Raw genomic sequence first — 20,013 nt, forward strand, 5'->3', positions numbered from 1 at the left:
TAAGCTCCATATCTTTGAATATATGGCGTAGTTGTGTGTTCTGCTGTGTCTTTTATGGAACACTGTGGCTCAACTTCACTTGCTGCTCTGTTTTGTGTGAAATATTAGTAAATATGCCCCTTAGTCTGCAGCATCAGCACCTGACCCGAAACAGGAGCACTATAACATTGTGATACCATTCGTTTACTAGCAGCCTGAATAGAGAGCCTGAGTACATAATATGTTAGGGGTATCTCATTCATACATCAGGGATTTCCTCTGCATTGGGGCTCAAGTTACAATTTTTCCTCAGACCCAGGGGGTGTGCACTGCTCCAATCAAAGCTGTCTCTCTTGTCTGAATCTGAACATATTTAAGAGCAAAAATGTTATGTGTAACCAATAAACAGAAAATGAAAAGAGAAGGATTTCAGATTAAAATGCCCTTGCCGATGCACTCCCATAAACACTGAAATCATAAAGAAAAATGACAAAATGTAAAAATAAGTAAATAAAACAAAAATAAAGGATTAATAACTTAAGTCTTCTTCTTAAGCATAAGAAAAACTGTATGAGAACTCTTTCACTGCTGGCTCTAACTTCGAGATGCGATAAGGCTTGTATATGCACAAATGCTTTAAATACGTTTGAATAAAAAAAGATAATATTCACATTGACTTATAGCATTTAAATGAAGAAACTATCAATATGAAGACAACTATGGGGAGGAGCTTATACCTACCAGCTGTTTCTCCTCTTCCTCTTGCAGTCGTCGCGCCAACTCTTCATCTTGCAAGAGCTGATCAGTGCTGTGAAGCTGGAGCTCTGCTATCTGCCACTCCAGGAGATCTGCAGGATTGGGCTCCAGGGAGGTGTCACCTGGACAGACAGAACCATAAATCATCTAAAAAACTAAACACAACAACCTACACTGAGCATGGGAATAGATGCCACCTGGTACTTGTACAATACCTTTGCCAGTCTTGGCATTTTGTTTATACAAATACCACTTTTCAATCTCGGATTGTAATTTTGGTAGCAGTTAGCTAAAAAGGAAAGAAGTAAGATCTGGAACATGAGGGCAGCTACTTATTATTTTAGTAGGAGAGGTTATTTCATTTTTAGTTGTTTAGTGATGGCCATATGTGTTCAGGATCTGGGGTGTCATGTGTTCTGTGTCTAATAAGAATACATTCAGACTCCTGGGACCACATTACAGAAAGTGCTCTGTGGTGCAGTGGAATTACAGACGAAGCAACAGATGCTTGTGTAGCCCATTTGTAATATGGATTGCGCAGGTGCACATTTTGCTCTTCCGTGATCCCACGGGGGTGCTCTGTCATTTGCACAGGGGTGTAACCTCATGAAAATGAGATCACACCTTTTCACTTACACCTGCACTCTGTTACAGGCACAGGGCCAACAGACCATCAAGCGCAGCACTGGTTGTGGGCGACACCATGTATTGTACAGTCAAAGCCCCCAGTGTTCTCCATCGTGCGAGTGGGTCACAGGGGACCGAGGGAGCTCTGCAGACCTCCCCCTGCAGGCAGGTGCAGTCATACACTACACCCTCCTGTGGAGGGATCCTTGCAGTGCTTAATTTGTAAAATTTGAAGTGCCAGGGCTCTGACCAGGAGGCCACTGCAGCTTGCACCACCCATCGCCCTTGTCATCGCTGCCAAAACAAGTACTAACCATCTCTCTTGCATGTAAATGCGACAGTTCAGATTATTTCAGGTCCCCAAAGCTAAAGGAATGGCTGGGGAGGCAGGTATTAGTAATTTTTGAATAAAGATTGTTTTACTAAACAACTGTTACACTGCTCATCGCTAGATTACATGAGCAGCGCCACCTTGTGGCAGACTGCCCTAAGTGTGATGTTGACAATTGGTGAATTAGGTGCCGATGCCGAGCACCGGAAACCAATTAAGTGCCGGTGCTCAGCACCAGAAAGCTCCGACTCAAATTAAGCACTGGGTCCTTGACACCTGGACATGCTGCTGTCCCTATGCAATGAAATACAAAGCAGTTTTAACCTCCATTCCACCCTCCAATGCTGTGCTGTTTCCAGCGAAGCCACATCTTTGTGCATTGTATATGTTTTATTGTGCACAGTACCTGTCAGCATTGAGGCCAATTGTGTGCCAATGCAGGGACATCATGCACCATTTTTATATGGTCCAGGGGGAACTAACGGTCCTCAAATATGAACAAATCAGATGGGTGTCCAAAGTTCTTGCATCTTAAATGTTTCATTTAATTCCTAGCTAGAACAGGTAGCAACGCACTCAAATCACTCAGACCAAGTTTCATAAATAGCTCTGGGACACTTGCCTGACTTTTATCCTAAGAAACACTATTCACAGCATAACAATGTCAATGTTGCAGACAGTTAGGTACCTATAAAGGTGACTTTGACATTAGTAATCTGTTTGGATGATTGAAGGATATTAGAGTGTCTCATTGACCCCTGCAGCCCCTGAGACTCGTAAGCTTCACAGTCTTACAACAAGATGGCTCCCAAATCTCTAATTTTAGGGAATAAAACATATGGGCACGCTTGTGGGTTATTCCCCTCCTCTGGCTAACCAGAATATTAATTCTGTGCCTCATTATTGTTGCATTATTTAGGCATCACTTAAGGTCGCAACCGTACTGGTCACAACGGAGACCCGTTGGAAATCCTATATGAATGAGCACCTAATGATGCTGGAAGCACCTTTCATCTTGAGCAGCATGCATCATTAAACGCATTCTGGTACATTGAGGTGCAGCCTCGGGGACGCTCAGAACTTGGGACCTGATCATCGTACCTATAATATCACTGAAATGATCTCAGCAGTGCATTTACCTACAGGGAGAGCATTCATTTGACATGTTATCATGACACCATATTTCATGATCCTCCTCTGGGACTGCCCGCTAACACATCAGTTGTATCAACAGCATTTGTTTTACTTGAAAGGACTCATATCACACAATTCTATTCTTGAAACCTATTTAAACAAACTGAAGCTTCAGATGTTTCTATTACTCTTGGTGATGTGGAGAACATGTTCATACTTTATCCAAAGAGACTCCTATTGCAGAGGGAAAAAGACACATTTGTAATTCTCAATATGGTGGATTATGTTTTATTTCTGTTCACTGTTTCTGACCAAAGCAAAGGAAAACCACTGCAAACGACAAGGCCAACCATTCTTGAGGGAGAGGGCCTAACACTCACACTGAGGCTCTCATTACAAGTGGCCTCCTTGGTGCCACCATCATCATCATAAAATACTTTATTTTCGATTACAAGGATCTTATAAAGTGCATAGCTCCATACAATATAAAAATGGTACAAACAATAAAAATCGTTTTGCAAAGTGCAATATGCAACAGTAGTAAAAACAATGCAAAGTTAAAAGTAATTATTCAAGAAGTGACCCAGGATATGATATGCATAAATTATAAAACTTAGAAGGCAGCTCTTATAATACATTTAAAACATTTGATCCACAGTGTATGCCAAAACCTGGCCGAACCAAAAACTACCACCCTGTGAGTGTCACTGGCTAAAATTCTCATAACCTCGAGATAATGTCCAGGTCAAATCAGTTTACACAATGGAACAACCCACTTGCCCCTCAGGCTTCTATAATGGGGCCAAAAGAATTACAAGTGGGATATTGATTCAGAGCAAGCCTTACATGCGGGACACTGATCATCTGTGGAGGCCTTACTACACCACTTTTTACAGAACAGTTTAGTGGGTAGAGTTTTATGACGGAATCGTATAAATAATTTCCGTGCCAGTGGTGGAACAATTCTATCGATAGTTTCGTCACAAAATGGGACGAATTTAGAACTCCTCTAAAATCCTGGGTCAGTGTACCCGCCGGTTTGGCGATCTCCTTCACCATGATACTATACCAATATATCTCTTTGACCCTGCATTTTGGGATATGGGACAATCTTTCAGTGGTGGACCAATACTCCTCCATCCCAAGTCTCTTAAGTAGAATCTTCAAGGAGCTAAACCATGGAATAAAGTTTACTTGGGATCGCTTCAGGAGATCAATCGTCACTGCTCTGTATGGGGAGAGCTCATTAACCGACCACAGACGGTGCCAAAACATTAACTGCTTATAGTCCAACTTGTGCGCTAAAAGTTTTAAGTCCAAGTCCAAAATCATAAGGGGTACTAATGGGAAGGTTTAGCATTGAACAAAGAAACCGATTTTCAACAGAAGTAAGAGAGTTTGTGTTTCCAATGCCCCACAATTCGGCCCCATAAAGAGCCCCCACCCTCCAAGTATTTTGATATTATAAATTTGGAGTGCTGGGGCCACTTTCCAAGACACTGTTTTTGGGGGGGATTTTACTTAAGTGAGCAGTTTGTTGGATTAATGACAATTGGACTTTTTTGAAGTGTGGCACCCAACTTAGTTTTGGGGTTAAGTGGATACCCATGTAGTGAAAGGCCGAAACTTGCTCTAGGGGGCTATTTCCTACATACATTGGTCTTTTTGATGGCTTGGTATTCCTTTTCGGGAAGATCATATATTTTGTTTTAGCCTCGTTTAATACCAGGCCATGCTCCGTATAGAACCCAGTAAAATTATTTAAGAATTGTTACGGTACCATCAGAATAGCCAAGTCTGTGGTAACTCTGTGGATCTGTTGTATTTCATCCAGAAACTCCACCTTTTAGAAGCCAGTGGAGCTCCTGGGTGAATTACTGATGGATATGCAGAGCAACCGGGAGTGTATGGATTGAAATCACCAATTCCCGCACAAATTCCTCACTTCTCAGGGTTCTGCCCTGAGTACCCACTTGAAATCAATGTTATCTGCATAACCACTAGAATTACAAATACCCCTTGTATTGGTAACTCCATGACTGTCGAGTTAGTGGGTACAACTCAAGGGCACACTGAATAAGGCCTTAAATTGTTCATTTTACAATCCCAAATCTTGGCAGTCTCTTTGAAATCTTACATCAGGTGTTATAGAGAAGTGAGCAAGCATTTATTTGTAACTCCGACAATGTTTATGTTGTCGTATGGTTGCAGATGGTGCATACTGGCACTAAACTTGGGGATCGGTATGAATTTTTCACCATTAGACGCTGGTACTGAGCAAGAAAGAAAAAGGCAGCAAAAAGAGGAAAATTGTGACAAAGAAAGAAAGAGGGATGAAAAGAACCCCCAAGAATGAGACAGAAATTGTGACATAAAGAGGTGTGAGGTGACATCAGGACTACGCAACCTTGGTATTCATCAACCCTGGCATTTGGCAGTGCCACCAGATGGCTCGTAGGAAAACACTGGCCCTTGAACTTATGCTTTGTCCATATGTTGGCTCATCTGATTATATCTTTTGATTCGACCAATGCTGTGTGCTTAACTTCTAAGCAGCTGTGACCCTTTGCGCTTTATCAAGCCAAGCTATTCTATTACAACAGTAGCTTGGCCTAAACCTTTAGGTCACACACATGCCACTATTGTTCTTCTCTGGTAGCAGCACAGATGGGAGGAGAGCAGTCATGAGGAATGTGTTGGTGTATTGCAGTTCCAGCCCCTTGCCCTTCCCTTTCCATCAACAACTTCAGAAATACCTTAAAATGGCACTACTTCAGAGAACTCTGTTTTCTTTCTGATTCCTAGTTTAAAGATTTATGGGCTTGTGAGACTTCCATGTAAAAGCATTTTAGGCTATTGGTTCCACTTTGCTTATTCCTCTCTTAACAGTCTTGCCCACAGCCCTGTCAGTTGTTATTTCGTCAACCTATACATCAGGAGTCATTCGATCAAGATAAGTACATTGGGGTACCTTTACATTGCAGATATTTACATCTGTGACATCTTTATATTGCAGGAAGGTTTGTATGCATTATTTCTAGATTTATATATTTTAATTCCAAAATTTTAATTTGATTATACATTTTTAATTTAAAATTAAATATTTAAAAATTACAATATAATATTTAATTTACGATCAAATGAATTTATTCCGTATTAAATTATGTATTTCATATAACGTAATTTAAATGACCCTTGACTGTGGATCCTAAAAACATTCAAATCCCTTAATGCTACCCTTCCCTGAAATCTATAATCTCTTTACTGTCCCTTAACGCTACCATTTTTATGAACGCTAAAAACCCTTACTAACCCTTAACAGTACCCATCCATGAAATCTAAAAACTCTTACTACCCTTCAACGCTATTGTTCCCTACAATCCTAACACCCCCTTAATATTACCGGTTACTGATACCCTTACATGCATCCTGAAGTCCTAAAAAGTCAGTGAAATTGCTTAATGCTCTGCTCCACTTCCTTGAACTAAAAAAAAACCCTTACTACCCCTAACCGCTACCCTGCTACAAACCCTAAATCGCTCTTGCTACCTGTTAACACTACCTTCATCTGAACCTAAAAACTTAACTACCCTCAATACTATCAAAAACCACTTACTACTCCTTGCCATTCACCTTCCCTGAAACCTAAGAGCCCCTTATTACCCATTAACACCGCCCTTCCCTGCATCTTAAAAAGCTTTTACATTTCCCTTCACTGAACCTTAAAAACCCTTTACTAGCCTTTAACGCTATCTTCCCAGAATCCTAAACAACTCTTACTACTTCTTTCAGCCACACTTCACGAACCCTAAAAGCTCTTACTATCCCTTATCATTACCGATCTCTGAACCCTAAAAAAAAGTAATACCTCTTACAGCCACGCACCTCACAACCATAAAGACACCTTACTATCCCTTAACGCTTCCAATCCCAGAACCTTAAAAAACCCTTACTGCTCTTGAAGGCTGCCTTTCTCTTAAACCGAAAAACTCATTCCTACCCTAACACTACCCTTTCTTGTACTCTAGAAACCCTTTACAACCACTTAATACTACCCTTCCCTGAGCCAGAAAAACTCTGTACTTGCCCATAATGCTACCCTTCTGTGAGCCCGAAAAGCCCCTTAATAACTCTTAATTCTACCCTTCTCTGAGCACAAAAATGCACTTACTACCACTTTGTGCCCATCCCTGAACCCTAAAATGCCCTTACTACTCCTTATATCTGCCGTTCCCTGAACCCTAAAAATCTTTTACTATCCCTTAACACTACACTTTCATTAACTATAGAAATCCCTTGCTACCCATTGACACTACCTATCCCTGAGCTCTAATACCCCATAAAACCTCTTAACAGCTACTGACCCCTGCACCCTAAAAAGCCCTTACTGCTGCTCAACGTTCACCTTTCCCGACCCCTAAAACCCTTAACTACCCCTTAATACTACCTATACTTTACCCCAAAACAAGTCTTACTACTCCTTAACATTACCCTTTCCAGGTCCCTAAAGCCATTTACTACTCATTAAGGCTACCCTTCTCTGACTCCTAAAAGCCCATAAGTACACCTTAACGCTACCCTTTCCTAAATTCTAAAAGTCTTACCACTAAAAGCTACCATTCCCTAAACCCTAAATAGAACCCTAAATAGCCCTTACTGCCCCTTAACGCTACCCTTCCCTGATTCCTGCAGACTCCTTCCTATTCTTTACTCTCACTAAAAGACTCTGCCTGCTACAAGCAGATTGAGCCTTAGCATGAACAACTGGAAAAACACCGGGACCCGAATTACTGATTACCCAGCTAATTCATCATTTGTAAGGAGATTCTAAGGGCCCGACTTGTAATCTCCACCCCTCTCCCTGCATTTATCAGTGCCCCCAGTATTTGTGACTTTACCTCTTTAAAGCGTTAGGGCATAAGTACAATGACTTTCAGGACTATGATGGCATATATTCTGTTATTTATGTAGAGTGGAGCTGTTCTATCTTGCCATTTGCGATACGTAAGCACCATCCCACTAATGAGGTCATATAGAAAATATCAGATTTTATTCTGTTTTACTACTATCGGAAATAGCGTCACCAGAACCAGTATTCATAACATTATCGCAAATTTAGATATACATATCTAAGCATGGTTTCTGTCTGTTTTCCTGCAACTATTAGTCTAAAACTAGCATCAGCATTTTAGATGTGCTCTGGGACTAATAGGCACGGAATGCAAAAATAGCATTAAAGGCACTGAAAACCACTTTTCACACATTTTAGTGCATTTTTTTACAGCTTGCCACATACTCTAAGTGACCCCCAAAATAGTATGTCCATGAATGACAAAATACACCAAATATGAGTGCATGGCTATTCTAAAGTCTTTTAAATAATATTGTATCTGTGTAACGGAAAATGTCACTTTTTAGGTCTGACTCAATTGCACAAAAGTCTGGATGACATTTTTTTAAAATTATTTATAATATTCATAGAATGGGTTTTGGTTTGGCTCCACCCAGGGTAGTATTGACCTCTCACCTGATGCGACCATCTAGTGATGTATCATTCCACCTTCCAGTAGATACTTCCATTAGGATGAACAAGGCGCTACTAAAAATCTACAAAAATAACTCAACTGTGGTGTTTGTCCCATTCAGTTCTTTTTGTCCTATGTGCATTCTACACAGAAAGCAGCACTTTTTGATACTTTTTTCTAACATTGGCATCGCCAGTAAGGCAGGATTTAACTTGATAAACAACATTTGTGCATACAATGCATGCAAAACGGCGTTTGTTAATGCCTGTGTTTCTGTATGTAGGTACATTCAAGCTAGACCTATTGGCTTTATCAATACTTATAGATTAAGTACTAGACTCTGACAATGAGTTTCACTTCAGCAGGGAGACTATAGGACAGTTGTGGTGAAACAATGTTAAGATGAGCATGCTTGAGCGCCTTAGTCAGGCATCATAAGGTTACAGCAATGGTCTTCAAATTGTGGGGGCGCCCCCCTCGGGGTCTGTGGCTGTATTCCCAGCAGGGCGCAAATGCCTTTGCAAACACCTGTAAATGAAGACTGACTGGAGGCACGCATGGCTGGAGCAAAAAATCTGAGACCGCACCTTATAGTATCCAGCGAGCTAATGACATTCATTAACAACTACAATTAATTCTGAGTTTAAACTGTAAAGAATTTTCTACCTTTGGGTCTTAATTGGCCTTATCGGAAGATTTTTTCTTTTATAATTACAACAAAAAAAGCAGCAAAGGTGAATGAAATCATATCGAATGTCTGTTTAAAAGTGTTAATATTGCAATGGTTTTAGTTAGCTGTGCAAAAATAAAGAAACTTGACTGACTGGAGGCGGGACCTTGTTTATCTGTTGGGTTTCCAGGCTGACTTTATTTACAGCGTTGGAAGTGCATACAAAAGCAGGGAAACTTGACCCTGAGTGCTGTGAGGTCATTCAGGTCAGACCTTTGAACCAAATGCGACCCAGGCAAAATAGTTCAACCCACCACCACTCCCGTCCTCTCTTTGCTCTCTCTTTCAATCCATCCATTCTCTTTTTACCCTCTCCTATCTTTCTGATCTCTTTCTCTCTGCTCTCTTTTTCTCTCTCTCTTGAAGCCCCCGTCTGCCGCAATTACCCTCGGGAAAGTTGGGAGAGTGAAGAACGAAGCACGACAGTAGGACTGTGCTTGTAAAACTGGTCATGGAGTATAACAGGCCAGTCTGGTCTTGGGGTCATTGATTGTGGTGTCAGGGTCTAAGACACGGCTAAAAACTACAAAATATTCTGAAACTATTTTCTTTTTCTTTCCTCTTCTGGTTACTGCATATAAAATAACAAACACACTTTAAATGAAAAAACGAAAGCAAGCTAAACTAATTGAACCTCAAGTGGTTGATGCAATCACTGCAGACATCTGTGTGTAACTAGAGTCACATAATTGAATCCTGGCAGATGCAATGAGGGAAAGTGAATTATGTATTTATATTGCTACGAGGTTCCAGCCTCTGAAGGAGATAGGCTGTCACACAATGACTCAGTCTTTAGGGAAAAATAATTGTTTTTAAAGTATATAATTTAGCAATAGGTACTCAGGCTGTACTTAGTACAATTTTCATAAGAGCCCATCAAAACAATGAATTACAGAACTCAGTTGATAAACCCTTACATTAGCCCTCAAGAAGAATACATTTTTGACAGCGTGGAGCTTCAGTGACCCCGTAAATTAAAGTATATACAGGCTCCCAAGCAGTGCTTGCATTTGGTGATTAAATATTTGAACATATTTATGTTACTTTCAGGTAAAAGACACTCTGGTGAAAAGGTTGCTACCTCTCTGTCCCTCTCTCAGTTTCATAGCACAAGAGACATGACACCGTCTTCATTTTCAGCTCTGGGCACCTCACGGTCTGCATTAACTGCCCAGCTATGGTTGTTTTTTAACAAAAACAAAGATAACTGTTTTTGTAAACATATATAGCATGGGTGGTCCCCATAGCTCCCAACCACTTTGACCTCTAATGATAGGCAGATGTCCTTTCAGGTGAGTCGAGTGGGTGGCAGAGAGTAGGACAGTAGATGCAGAGCCCTGAGAGTGTGGCTCCCTGGGACCTCAAAGTAACAGCCCAGGAGAAAGAGGAAAGTAGTGAGATCCATGGACACCATCTAAGATGGCCTAAAGGTTGTCCTCTCCATGTCCCTCTCTTCGCTTCATAGCACATGAGACATGACACCCTCTTCATTTTCAGCAAAAGGCACCTCACGGTCTGCATTCACTGTCCAGCTATGGTTGTTTTAACAAAAACAATGTAAACTGTTTTTGTAAACGTATATAGCATGGGCGGTCCCCATAGCTCTGAACCATTTTGACCTCTCATTATAGGCAGATGTCCTTTCAGGTGAGTCGAGGGAGTGGCAGAGAGTAGGACAGTAGTTGCAGAGCTCTGAGAGGGTGGCTCAGTGGGACCTCAAAGTAATGACCCACGAGAATGAGTGCTGGACCCAACACTCTCCGCTTAATTCCGCTGGATTGGGAACCGACCATCGCTAGTCACCAACCCGAAGTACTCGATCCTTATTATGGATCTTACTTCCTCACGGCGCCCTCCGTCGCGCCTGCCACTATCTTCCCCGTCCCTCCTACCTACTCGGCTCATCCCATCCGAGGTTGTTTTCATTGCATTGGCTCCACCGAGGCAACATCGGAATCCGTTCATTGTCCTCCCTTCTGTCCCATACATATTATTTCATTGTACAATCACTGGTGATATTATCCAATTGTACGCCAATTGTAAACAGGCATGTATATTAAAATGTCCTGAAGATGGTCCCATTAATCTTAGCAAGGGATCGAAACGCCGTCGACAGTATTTACATCATATGCAATTAATATACTGCAAATACTTAATGTGCAATGGTGTTTTCACGTCATATGATTCTGCCATAATTTATACAACACAGATACGTTTTGTTTTGCCTGAACCTTTTCTTCCTTATCTGTGTTTGTTTCCTTGTTTCCATGTGTAAGTAGGACGTTGGAAATGTCCCACTTGAATTTTTGTGTATACTTTGTGTATATATTTATCTTGTGATTAAAACCCTGTCCGGCCGGACAGTGAATATAGCTTCTATCTAGGCTATATTTATTCCCAAACTAATTCTAAACTGTCTAGGGACCCCTGTTCTCTAAAGAAATACTTACCCAAGGTCCCTGACCTATTGCTAATTGGGTTCCCTTGTTCTTTAAAACATTACCATTATTGCAGCAGGCACAGTGGTACAGGGGCCAGGAGTGTCAGGGGCCACTGCACCCCATGCATGGCTGCTTTAATGCCAAAAAAGGAAATGGGGGCCCATTTGTGTGTTTACCACAAATTGGTGTGTGGGGCTAACTAAACCCCAATTAGGACTGTGTTACTATCCTTTCTTGCTTGCTTTAGGGGCCAGTGCATCCTTGCTGCGCCCAGGGCCGGACTGGGAACCAAAACCGGCGCTGGCAAAGTGCTCGGTGGGCCCCCCGGGGGTTTGGATATGCGGCTGATCTGTTTGCCAGGGCTGGTTTCAGCCGATTTTGTTACAGGGGCCGATATTGCAGCTATGCTGCAAAAATGGCCCTGTAACAAAAACAGCCCCCCAGAGGCCCAAAACCACCCCCCACCCTGGCAGCCCACCGGGGAAATGCCCGGTGCCCGCTAGGGCCAGTCTGGCCCTGGCTGCGCCATTGCTTCTTTGGTTCTCAGAGGAATGACTCAAGGGAGGAGAAAATTGAAGTAGTGGAGACATCTTAGCTTGAACTCAGAGATAGTGGGAGGCCGGTGGGGCAAGATGGGGGACTCACGTTTTAACAAAGGGCAGAGACAGCCAACTTTGTGAGGTAATAGTTATCATTAGTGAAGCAGGTGAGGTGGCATTGGGACAAAGTCTTTAGATTCTTTGAAAATGACTGGATGAAACATGGTAAACATTGGAAAGTGAAAGGATCACTGTGCACTGGGAATCAAGAGTCAACATAAGACTCCTACAAACAAGAAGCAGTCACGTCACATGGCAGGTTCATATGAGATGACACTGGTGTTACCACATCCCTAAAATGTCTTATTAGCACTATCTTGCCAGAAATGTTTTGTTCCTCCTAGGGGCCAGCAAGTGTCTGCAGGTAGTTTCAACCACTTTTTGAACACAGAAAAAAACATTCAAAAGAGAAAAACAGTCAAAAGATTACGTTGAGAAGAGGGAAGCATGGTTTGTCAGCCACTACACAACATGTGCAGAAAGATATCTGCATTATTTTTTATTTAAAGCCAGACAGCCATTTTGTTAACATCAGGACAAACATACCGTCCTTGCTCCTTCACAAAAAGCACTAACCACCCAGTCAATAATCAAATAATTTGTCACATAATATGTAATGAATATGACTTTTTAATGTAAAATGATTTCTTTGAAAATTTGGCTGACGAACATTATATCCTGTCAATTGAACTTCTTTTAGAACCTTTTAATTATGTGCAGTTAGCTACCTGGGCTATATACTACGTGTGATTGATTTTTGCTCAATAATTTTGTATTAACTTGTTTTTACTCAATGGACTTTTTAATATGCTTTTATGGTTTAAATTAACCGAATAAAGTGATTATGACTGGCTGACTGACTAATACTTCATTGAAGCCAAGGCAGGTAGACTTTCACATTAACAACCAGTCCACTAGCTGTTCTCTATTGATCCTGCTTGACTGGGATTTCACAAAGAGACTTTTCATACAACCGGCTATACAAAGATGGCTGCCATATCTGTGTTTACAATATCAACCGGGAAACTTTTATTTTTCTTTATAAGAGCAGCCCAAGTTCCTTTTATGATCCGGTGCTGTTTTTAAACAAAACAAAAGTTTCCTGGTTGTGTAATCAACAGGGAGAGCAGGAAATGCCCTCCTGGACCACTGCCTACTCCCCCTGAGGCTTCCAACAAGATTCCAAAAGGTGGTGGGAAAGTCTCAAGTGATCCTCTTTCTTTATTGTGTTTTCTTTCATGCATTTAATTAAAAGATAATATATGTGGTACATTTCAATGTGCACACTAACGTTTTGTGTTTTTTACATTGTACTGCATATGTTGTGATTTTGTGGGATAATTTCCTGAAATAAATGTAATTTTGAATAATATGAATAAAAAGAAGACTATGACTACTACTATAACTACTTATTATTATTATTATTAATTAAGGAATTATATGTTTTATATCTATATATATAATATTTTTCAGGTAAAACTATTCCCACTGAAATCTTGCCAAAATGATATATACGCTTTGTTGACTTAGAGCCCATCAGTGTATAAAAACTGATGGGCTCTAAGACCTGGACAGGGACTGAACATGATTTGACTTGGGTGGTGGAAGCAGTGGCCTGTGCACCAATGGTTCCACTCAAGTTGGAACACCAGCTGGGGCCCAACAACACCCGTGGTCGATGGTCCTTCTCAAGGCGAATTACCAAGGTGGTGCTGGCAAGGTGACTTGAGAGATAAATTACTCCTAACTCTTGAGGTGCCCTCACTATTATGAGGAGATACTTTTTTGAAACTGTTAAGGATGAGAACTGTGAGCCCTGTGAGATTTGTGAAGGAGTGCCTTGCTGGCTCAAATAAAGTAGTGGTACTGAGAGAATAGGGGAGAAGAGCCGTACAACGGGTGAAGAAATGTGATGCCTGATCAGGTGCAGATGGTTCTGTGCCCACCTGTTGATGATGGCTCGAGACTTTGTAAAGGAGGGACTACACCTCAATCTGGGGCCCTCCTTCACATGCAGATGACAGAATAGCCTGAGGTTTCTTGGCCCTCAATGAGACGCCACCAAATGAAAGACAGAAGACTAACAAAGATAATCAAGACTTCATTGCCCAAAGGTCCCCTCACCCTGAAACATGATAGTGAGGTGGTTGACCCTCCAAGGGGTTTCTAACTCACATGGGGAAGCACTGATAATGGAGATGTTGACAGAACTGAGGGAGAGTAAAGGCAGTGGAAGGAAGCCAGGAAGACTTAAAGAAATAGCAAGGAATTAATTAAGCTGAGGTAGAAGACGGGGGATGGCAGCTCTCTAAAATGGAATGTGTGACATGGGGTGCAAAGAACAAACACAGCAATATGACTACTTTGAGAACTCTTCAGTGGCCACATCTAGAGATGAACGGGAATTGCTGATCAATCTTGAAAGGTTCTCAGTTATCAGGGTGCTGAGAGTGGTGACTTTTGCAGAAGACGAGACTTTATGAATAGTGCTGCCCTGTATCCTGAGAGAAGTCGTCCTTGAGGGCTTTCTCAAAATTCATCCTGAAAGCAATCTGTTTGCCAACAAGGGGCACCCATCATTTAAAATCAGGATGAGCACTTTGGTGGTGGAAGTTCGGAACCTGAGACATCACAAACTCCTAGTTAGAACGGTAGGAAAGAAAAAGATCAAGTAACAGAGCAGGAATTTCCATCTTCCTAAATATGTGTTTTGGGACTAATAGGCTAGCACAAAGTCCCAGAAGCAGATGTAGCTCTAGACTAAGCTCCTAGATTTGGCAGTTGGAAAGCTGAATAAAAGCAAATAAAAGTTGTACTGCCAGGAGGGATCATCTTTTCGTGCTCAATGTGTCAATTACTAACCTCATGTGCACTTTAATACTAGATTTTCTGGATTTTCATGATACGCTTTATTACTTGATTTTTTAGAATTTTATGATAAGTTTTTTAATCTAATCAATTGTTGAGAGAGAATATAGGACTTAATTACTTGGAATGGAGATGTAGTCGGAACTCAACTATGTATACTGGTGTTTATTATTTGTATCAAGGAGCAGCCTTTAAAATACATGGGATTTATAACTTACGTTCTACCCTGCAAGGTCTTGTATATACGATTATGTAAAATTATAGGATACTTTAATGGTTATCTTTAAAATCAATCAATGTAATGTGTTTAGTTATTAAAAAGAGGACTAACATTAGTGAGTCACCTTCATAGTACATTGGATGTATATTTTAGGTTCCCCTCTTTAATTGTACTGGCATATTGTTTCTGATTAGTAGAATCATAGGATTGCCTACTTTTATATGGGCCATTACGTTGAGGGATTCATGTTATCCTAGGAATCAACTTCAGTATTACGATGATTTCTTGTCTATATTGATTAATTGTTATGTATTAAGCTACTATGATTGCCTACAGTGCTGGTGGGATTTTTCCTGATTTTTAAATGATTTTATTTAATCAAACAAATAAAGTATTAATTACTAATAAATAGTATCTGCAAAGATAAAGTTCAAGTGCAACACACAGTGCATACAGTAAAAAAAGAACATGGATAGCCTAGCACAGACAAGCCTTTCAAAGGGCTGTGATTTGGAAATTATATACAGATTAATTGGCGAAAGAATTTGATATCCACTTGAGGGAACAATCAATGTTCAAAAATAATCTGTGTTCAATTATTACCACCTACTTTCCTGCACCTGTCATTAGATTGGAAGTTACATCAATCCACAAGCTTACTTAAGCCCTCATTAAGAGTGACCTCTCAAATTGGATGTCTCTGATAACAGCAGTTACCGACCACACCGGTATTATGAGTTCTGCAGGGTTGTTGTGGACCAGTTTATTTTCACATGGAGAATTTGCCCGCTAAAAGCAGCCCAAATGTCTGCCTAAAGCTCCAGGGGGAAATGAGGAATTGCCAGGGTTATAAGGCACAGAATTGCAGATTCCCTGTTGATTCCTCATTTGTAAGGGAACAACCAGGGTCCAACTTTTCATGGTCCAGATTTTCCCTGCCCCGTAGTTAATGGTACCCACAACATTTACATCGATAACTCCCAAGGTGGTGGAATTCCTCGTCATTTTCCAGGCCACTTATAATGAAGGCCTTGAAGTGTATCACTGCCGATCCAAAGTCAGACTGTAGCACCTGGACTCATTAGACAAGAAGTCAGGACTACTCTTTGCATTATATGAAGTAATGCCAGAAGCAGAAAACTTTAATATTTTTAGGTGTATCCATTCTCATGGGTCAAGACAACAGGATCCTGCAGTCGGTTTAATGAGAATGAAATTCAAATTTTTATGGAGACATGCTGTTCTTGATAGGATTTTTCAAGTAATTATTGAGATGATCAGTTATTTCACCAGTAACATTATGGTTAAAATTGTGTGTAGATATTCGTTATGTAAATAATTTCTGACGGAATCACCAATACTATAAAATGTACATTGATTGAATGGACAGACAAAATTAGCTGTAACTTTATTGGGAAGCTTGAGTCCAATGGCAGTGGGATGCTCTAAATACAGTGGGTATGCGAGACGTGGGTGCTGTTCTGACTGTGCCACAGGAATCAAGCGTCACCCTACTGATGAGGCCCAGTGAGGTTAAAACTAGTCTGAGGTTCCATGTGTAACCACTCAGACCAGACCTGGCCTAGATGTTCTAGATGGACTGTTCCTACTGGAGCAGAATCAGAGCTGGTTTACATAAGACTTATTCCTGTCTGAGGTAGTTTGGTGGACAAACAAACATGATGGACTCGCAGCCCAGAGTAATTATTAGGGGCTGCGATTAATTAAAGAAATCTAACCATCACGTTTTGTTTCCTCTATTAGTATATTGGTCGCATAATAAAATCAGAGCCAGGTAGCAAACAGTCAGGGCTCAATTTGAGACCACTATTGGAAACTTCTGTACAGATGGACCTAAGTTCCTTTATATTACACGCTGTTCCTTAGTCTTCAAGCTGCACTTCATTTTTGAGTCCCAAGAATGCCGAAACCAGTTGTTTTGACTGAAATGTGGCCCAGGGCAATTACCAGTTACTGAGATTACATCAAGCAGTCCACCCGTCGCTTTGTTTTATCAGTGTGACATCCCAAGTGCGAGTTGCATGCGCAGACATGGATCCCAGTACACACTGTGTCATGGGATTCACACTGAAACTCACTAATAAGGCCCCAAAAGACCAACAGCAATCTAAGGTTGCCTGTGTAATGCTTCAGAAGGGAAGTGGCTTAGAAGTTCAGGCTAGACGGTTGCTACTGGAACAGGAACATGGCTAATTTGCCTATGGTTAGCCCGAGTCTATAGGGGCATAGTGAGCAAAGGGAAGAATGAACAGGAATGTGGCCACCCTTACCATTGTCTGAAATTAATTTAGTCATTCACCTTCAGTGTTATACACTAAATGAGACTGGAATGTATCAGATGTGGGTCTTGTTCCTCAACGTGCTTTAATATTCCACCTGCACTTCATTGATGTGGCCCCAGAAGTCAGAGCTGGTCTTACGTTGGTCATGTCCCCATTCACAAAGGAGTAAGGTCTAGTTGTCAGGACTGGGCTGTTCCTACCAGGGCAGGACCATGGCTGATTTGCACATGATTTGTTACTGTCTATAGAGGCACAGTGAGCACAAAAACGTAATGGACAGGAATGCGACCCATAGTTTTTTTTAAACAATGTTTGAGATTAAACCCAAGCTTTCCACTCATCACTTATTTGTTTTTCATGGTGTAATACCTTAAATGTGACAAGTATTCACAGATGTGGGTCCAGTTGTTCACTATTCAACTGGAGAAAACAGTTCCTCACTGATGAGGCGCCTTATGAGCGTATACTGTCTCTGGTTGTTTTTTGTTCGTGTCAAGAGGAGACGCATCTTAGCAGTTCAGACTGAACTGTTACTGCTAGAGCTGCACTGAGTCTGATTTCATTACGTTTGGTTATGACCTACAGTGGGAAAGTGAGCAAAAAAAAAAAACTGTGGAATGAAAACCAGACCAGACTTATTACCAGTGGCTGAGATTTCTTCAATCATTCCATCAATCTCTTGTTTTTGTCATTGTCATGCCCCAAGTAAACAGAAATGCCCATAACTGCAGAGTGTGTAATAGAATTCAATTTTCACCTTCAACGATGAGACCCAACAAGACAGAGACAGCTCTCCTGCTGCTTGTCTTCCTGTTAACAGGGAACATGACCTAAAGGTTCAGGCTGGACCATGTCTATTGAAGCAGGACCAAGACTGATTTGCATATACATGGTCCCTGTTGCGGTAGTGTGAACAAAGAAAATGAAGGGCCTCAATGAAGCCTAGAGTAATTACAGTGGATGAGATCAATCCAAGCACTCATCCATCACATTTTGGGCTTTTCTCAGGGTGATTCACCAAGGGGATGAATATTATCTTTAGATGTGAATTCTATTGCTAACAATGCCATAGAACTCAAGCTGCATTTCCATGTTCAGACCCATTTGGGGTGGCTTGTGTTCCCTTTTCAGAAATGACATGGCCTAGAATTCAGAACTAGACAATCAATTTTTTTGAGAGTAGTCACAAAGCTAATCTGCTTTTGGGTTGACTGTAGAGGTAGAGAGAAGAAAAATGCAATGGACCAGAATCCAGGCCAAATTGACAATTCGCTGCTGAGATTAATTCAACCATTCAAACCATCGTTTTTTTTGTTTTTCTCATTATGTTAGCCTAAAGGAGTTCCTTGCAAAAAATACTAGCCTTTCAATCCTTAATCTTTATTCTTCCTAAATGTTTACTTGCTCCTACTGTGTATCTCAAAACAGATATCCTAGGTACGTCTCCCAGAACTTACAAGAGTTTCAAACAGCCCCTGGAAGTATAATAATTTATGGTGTAAGAGAGGCATATTCTGACATTAATCAGGGTTTTAAGAAGCCCCATGCATAGGTCACATATTTAAAAAAATATTCTGACATTCAAACCGTGCAATTCAACTTTACTCTTCCTCTCCAGTCCATCAGCTGGATTCTAAAATTCCATTATGACGTTCTGAATCTGCAGGGTCCAAAAATCCATTTAAGCGAGGTTTAACCATCCTATTTAGAATATGAGGGTAATACACAGGGGCAAGATATGCGCAATTGTTTTTGTTTCTGACCATTTTGTGCTCTGATTTACCACCAACAATTAGTTGATTTTAAAGTAAATTTCAAAAATCTAGCTGGCAAGGGCAATGTGCTCTCAAGTTTCCATGTAACTCAAATGTGAATTAGGGTGTAAAAATCATTTGCACCCTAAGGTACATTTTGCATCAACCTATAAATGAGACAATTCGTGTTCGTCTATCTATCTATCTATCTATCTATCTATCTATCTATCTATCTATCTATCTATCTATCTATCTATCTATCTATCTATCTATCTATCTATCTATCTATCTATCTATCTATCTATCTATCTATCTATCTATCTATCTATCTGTCTGTCTGTCTGTCTGTCTGTCTGTCTGTCTGTCTGTCTGTCTGTCTGTCTGTCTGTCTGTCTGTCTGTCTGTCTATCTATCTATCTATCTATCTATCTATCTCTATATATATATCTATCTATATGTGTGTATATATATATATATATATATATATATATATATATATATATATATATATATATATATATATATATATATATATATATATATATATATATATAGAGCGATATATAGATTCTACCACTGACTTAAGATGTGTTTGGTAGATATCCATCCTTTTAGTGTAAAAAAAAAAAAACAGGCTCTGAAGGAAAAGGTGCTGGTAAAAGCACAAACATGACCTTCTCTTTATCCTTCTGCACTTCACAGCATTATTCTGGCATATAAGTAATCATACATGTAACAGCAGGCAA

At 40.6% G+C, this 20,013-nt stretch overlaps 1 protein-coding gene across 2 annotated transcripts in view; it reads right to left on the reverse strand.

Moving 5' to 3' along the window:
* LOC146867869 (uncharacterized) overlaps window positions 1–20,013 on the reverse strand; it is a 587,713-nt gene that overhangs the window by 111,992 nt on the left and 455,708 nt on the right. For both annotated transcript variants that reach the window (XM_085608579.1, XM_085608578.1), the window contains one exon: window positions 721–857. In XM_085608579.1, the coding sequence (XP_085464705.1) occupies window positions 721–857 (137 nt within the window). The remainder of the gene's footprint in view (window positions 1–720; window positions 858–20,013) is intronic.

The sequence above is a fragment of the Triturus cristatus genome, chromosome 1_2 (genome assembly GCF_964204655.1).
Source record: "Triturus cristatus chromosome 1_2, aTriCri1.1, whole genome shotgun sequence".
Lineage (NCBI taxonomy): Eukaryota > Metazoa > Chordata > Amphibia > Caudata > Salamandridae > Triturus > Triturus cristatus.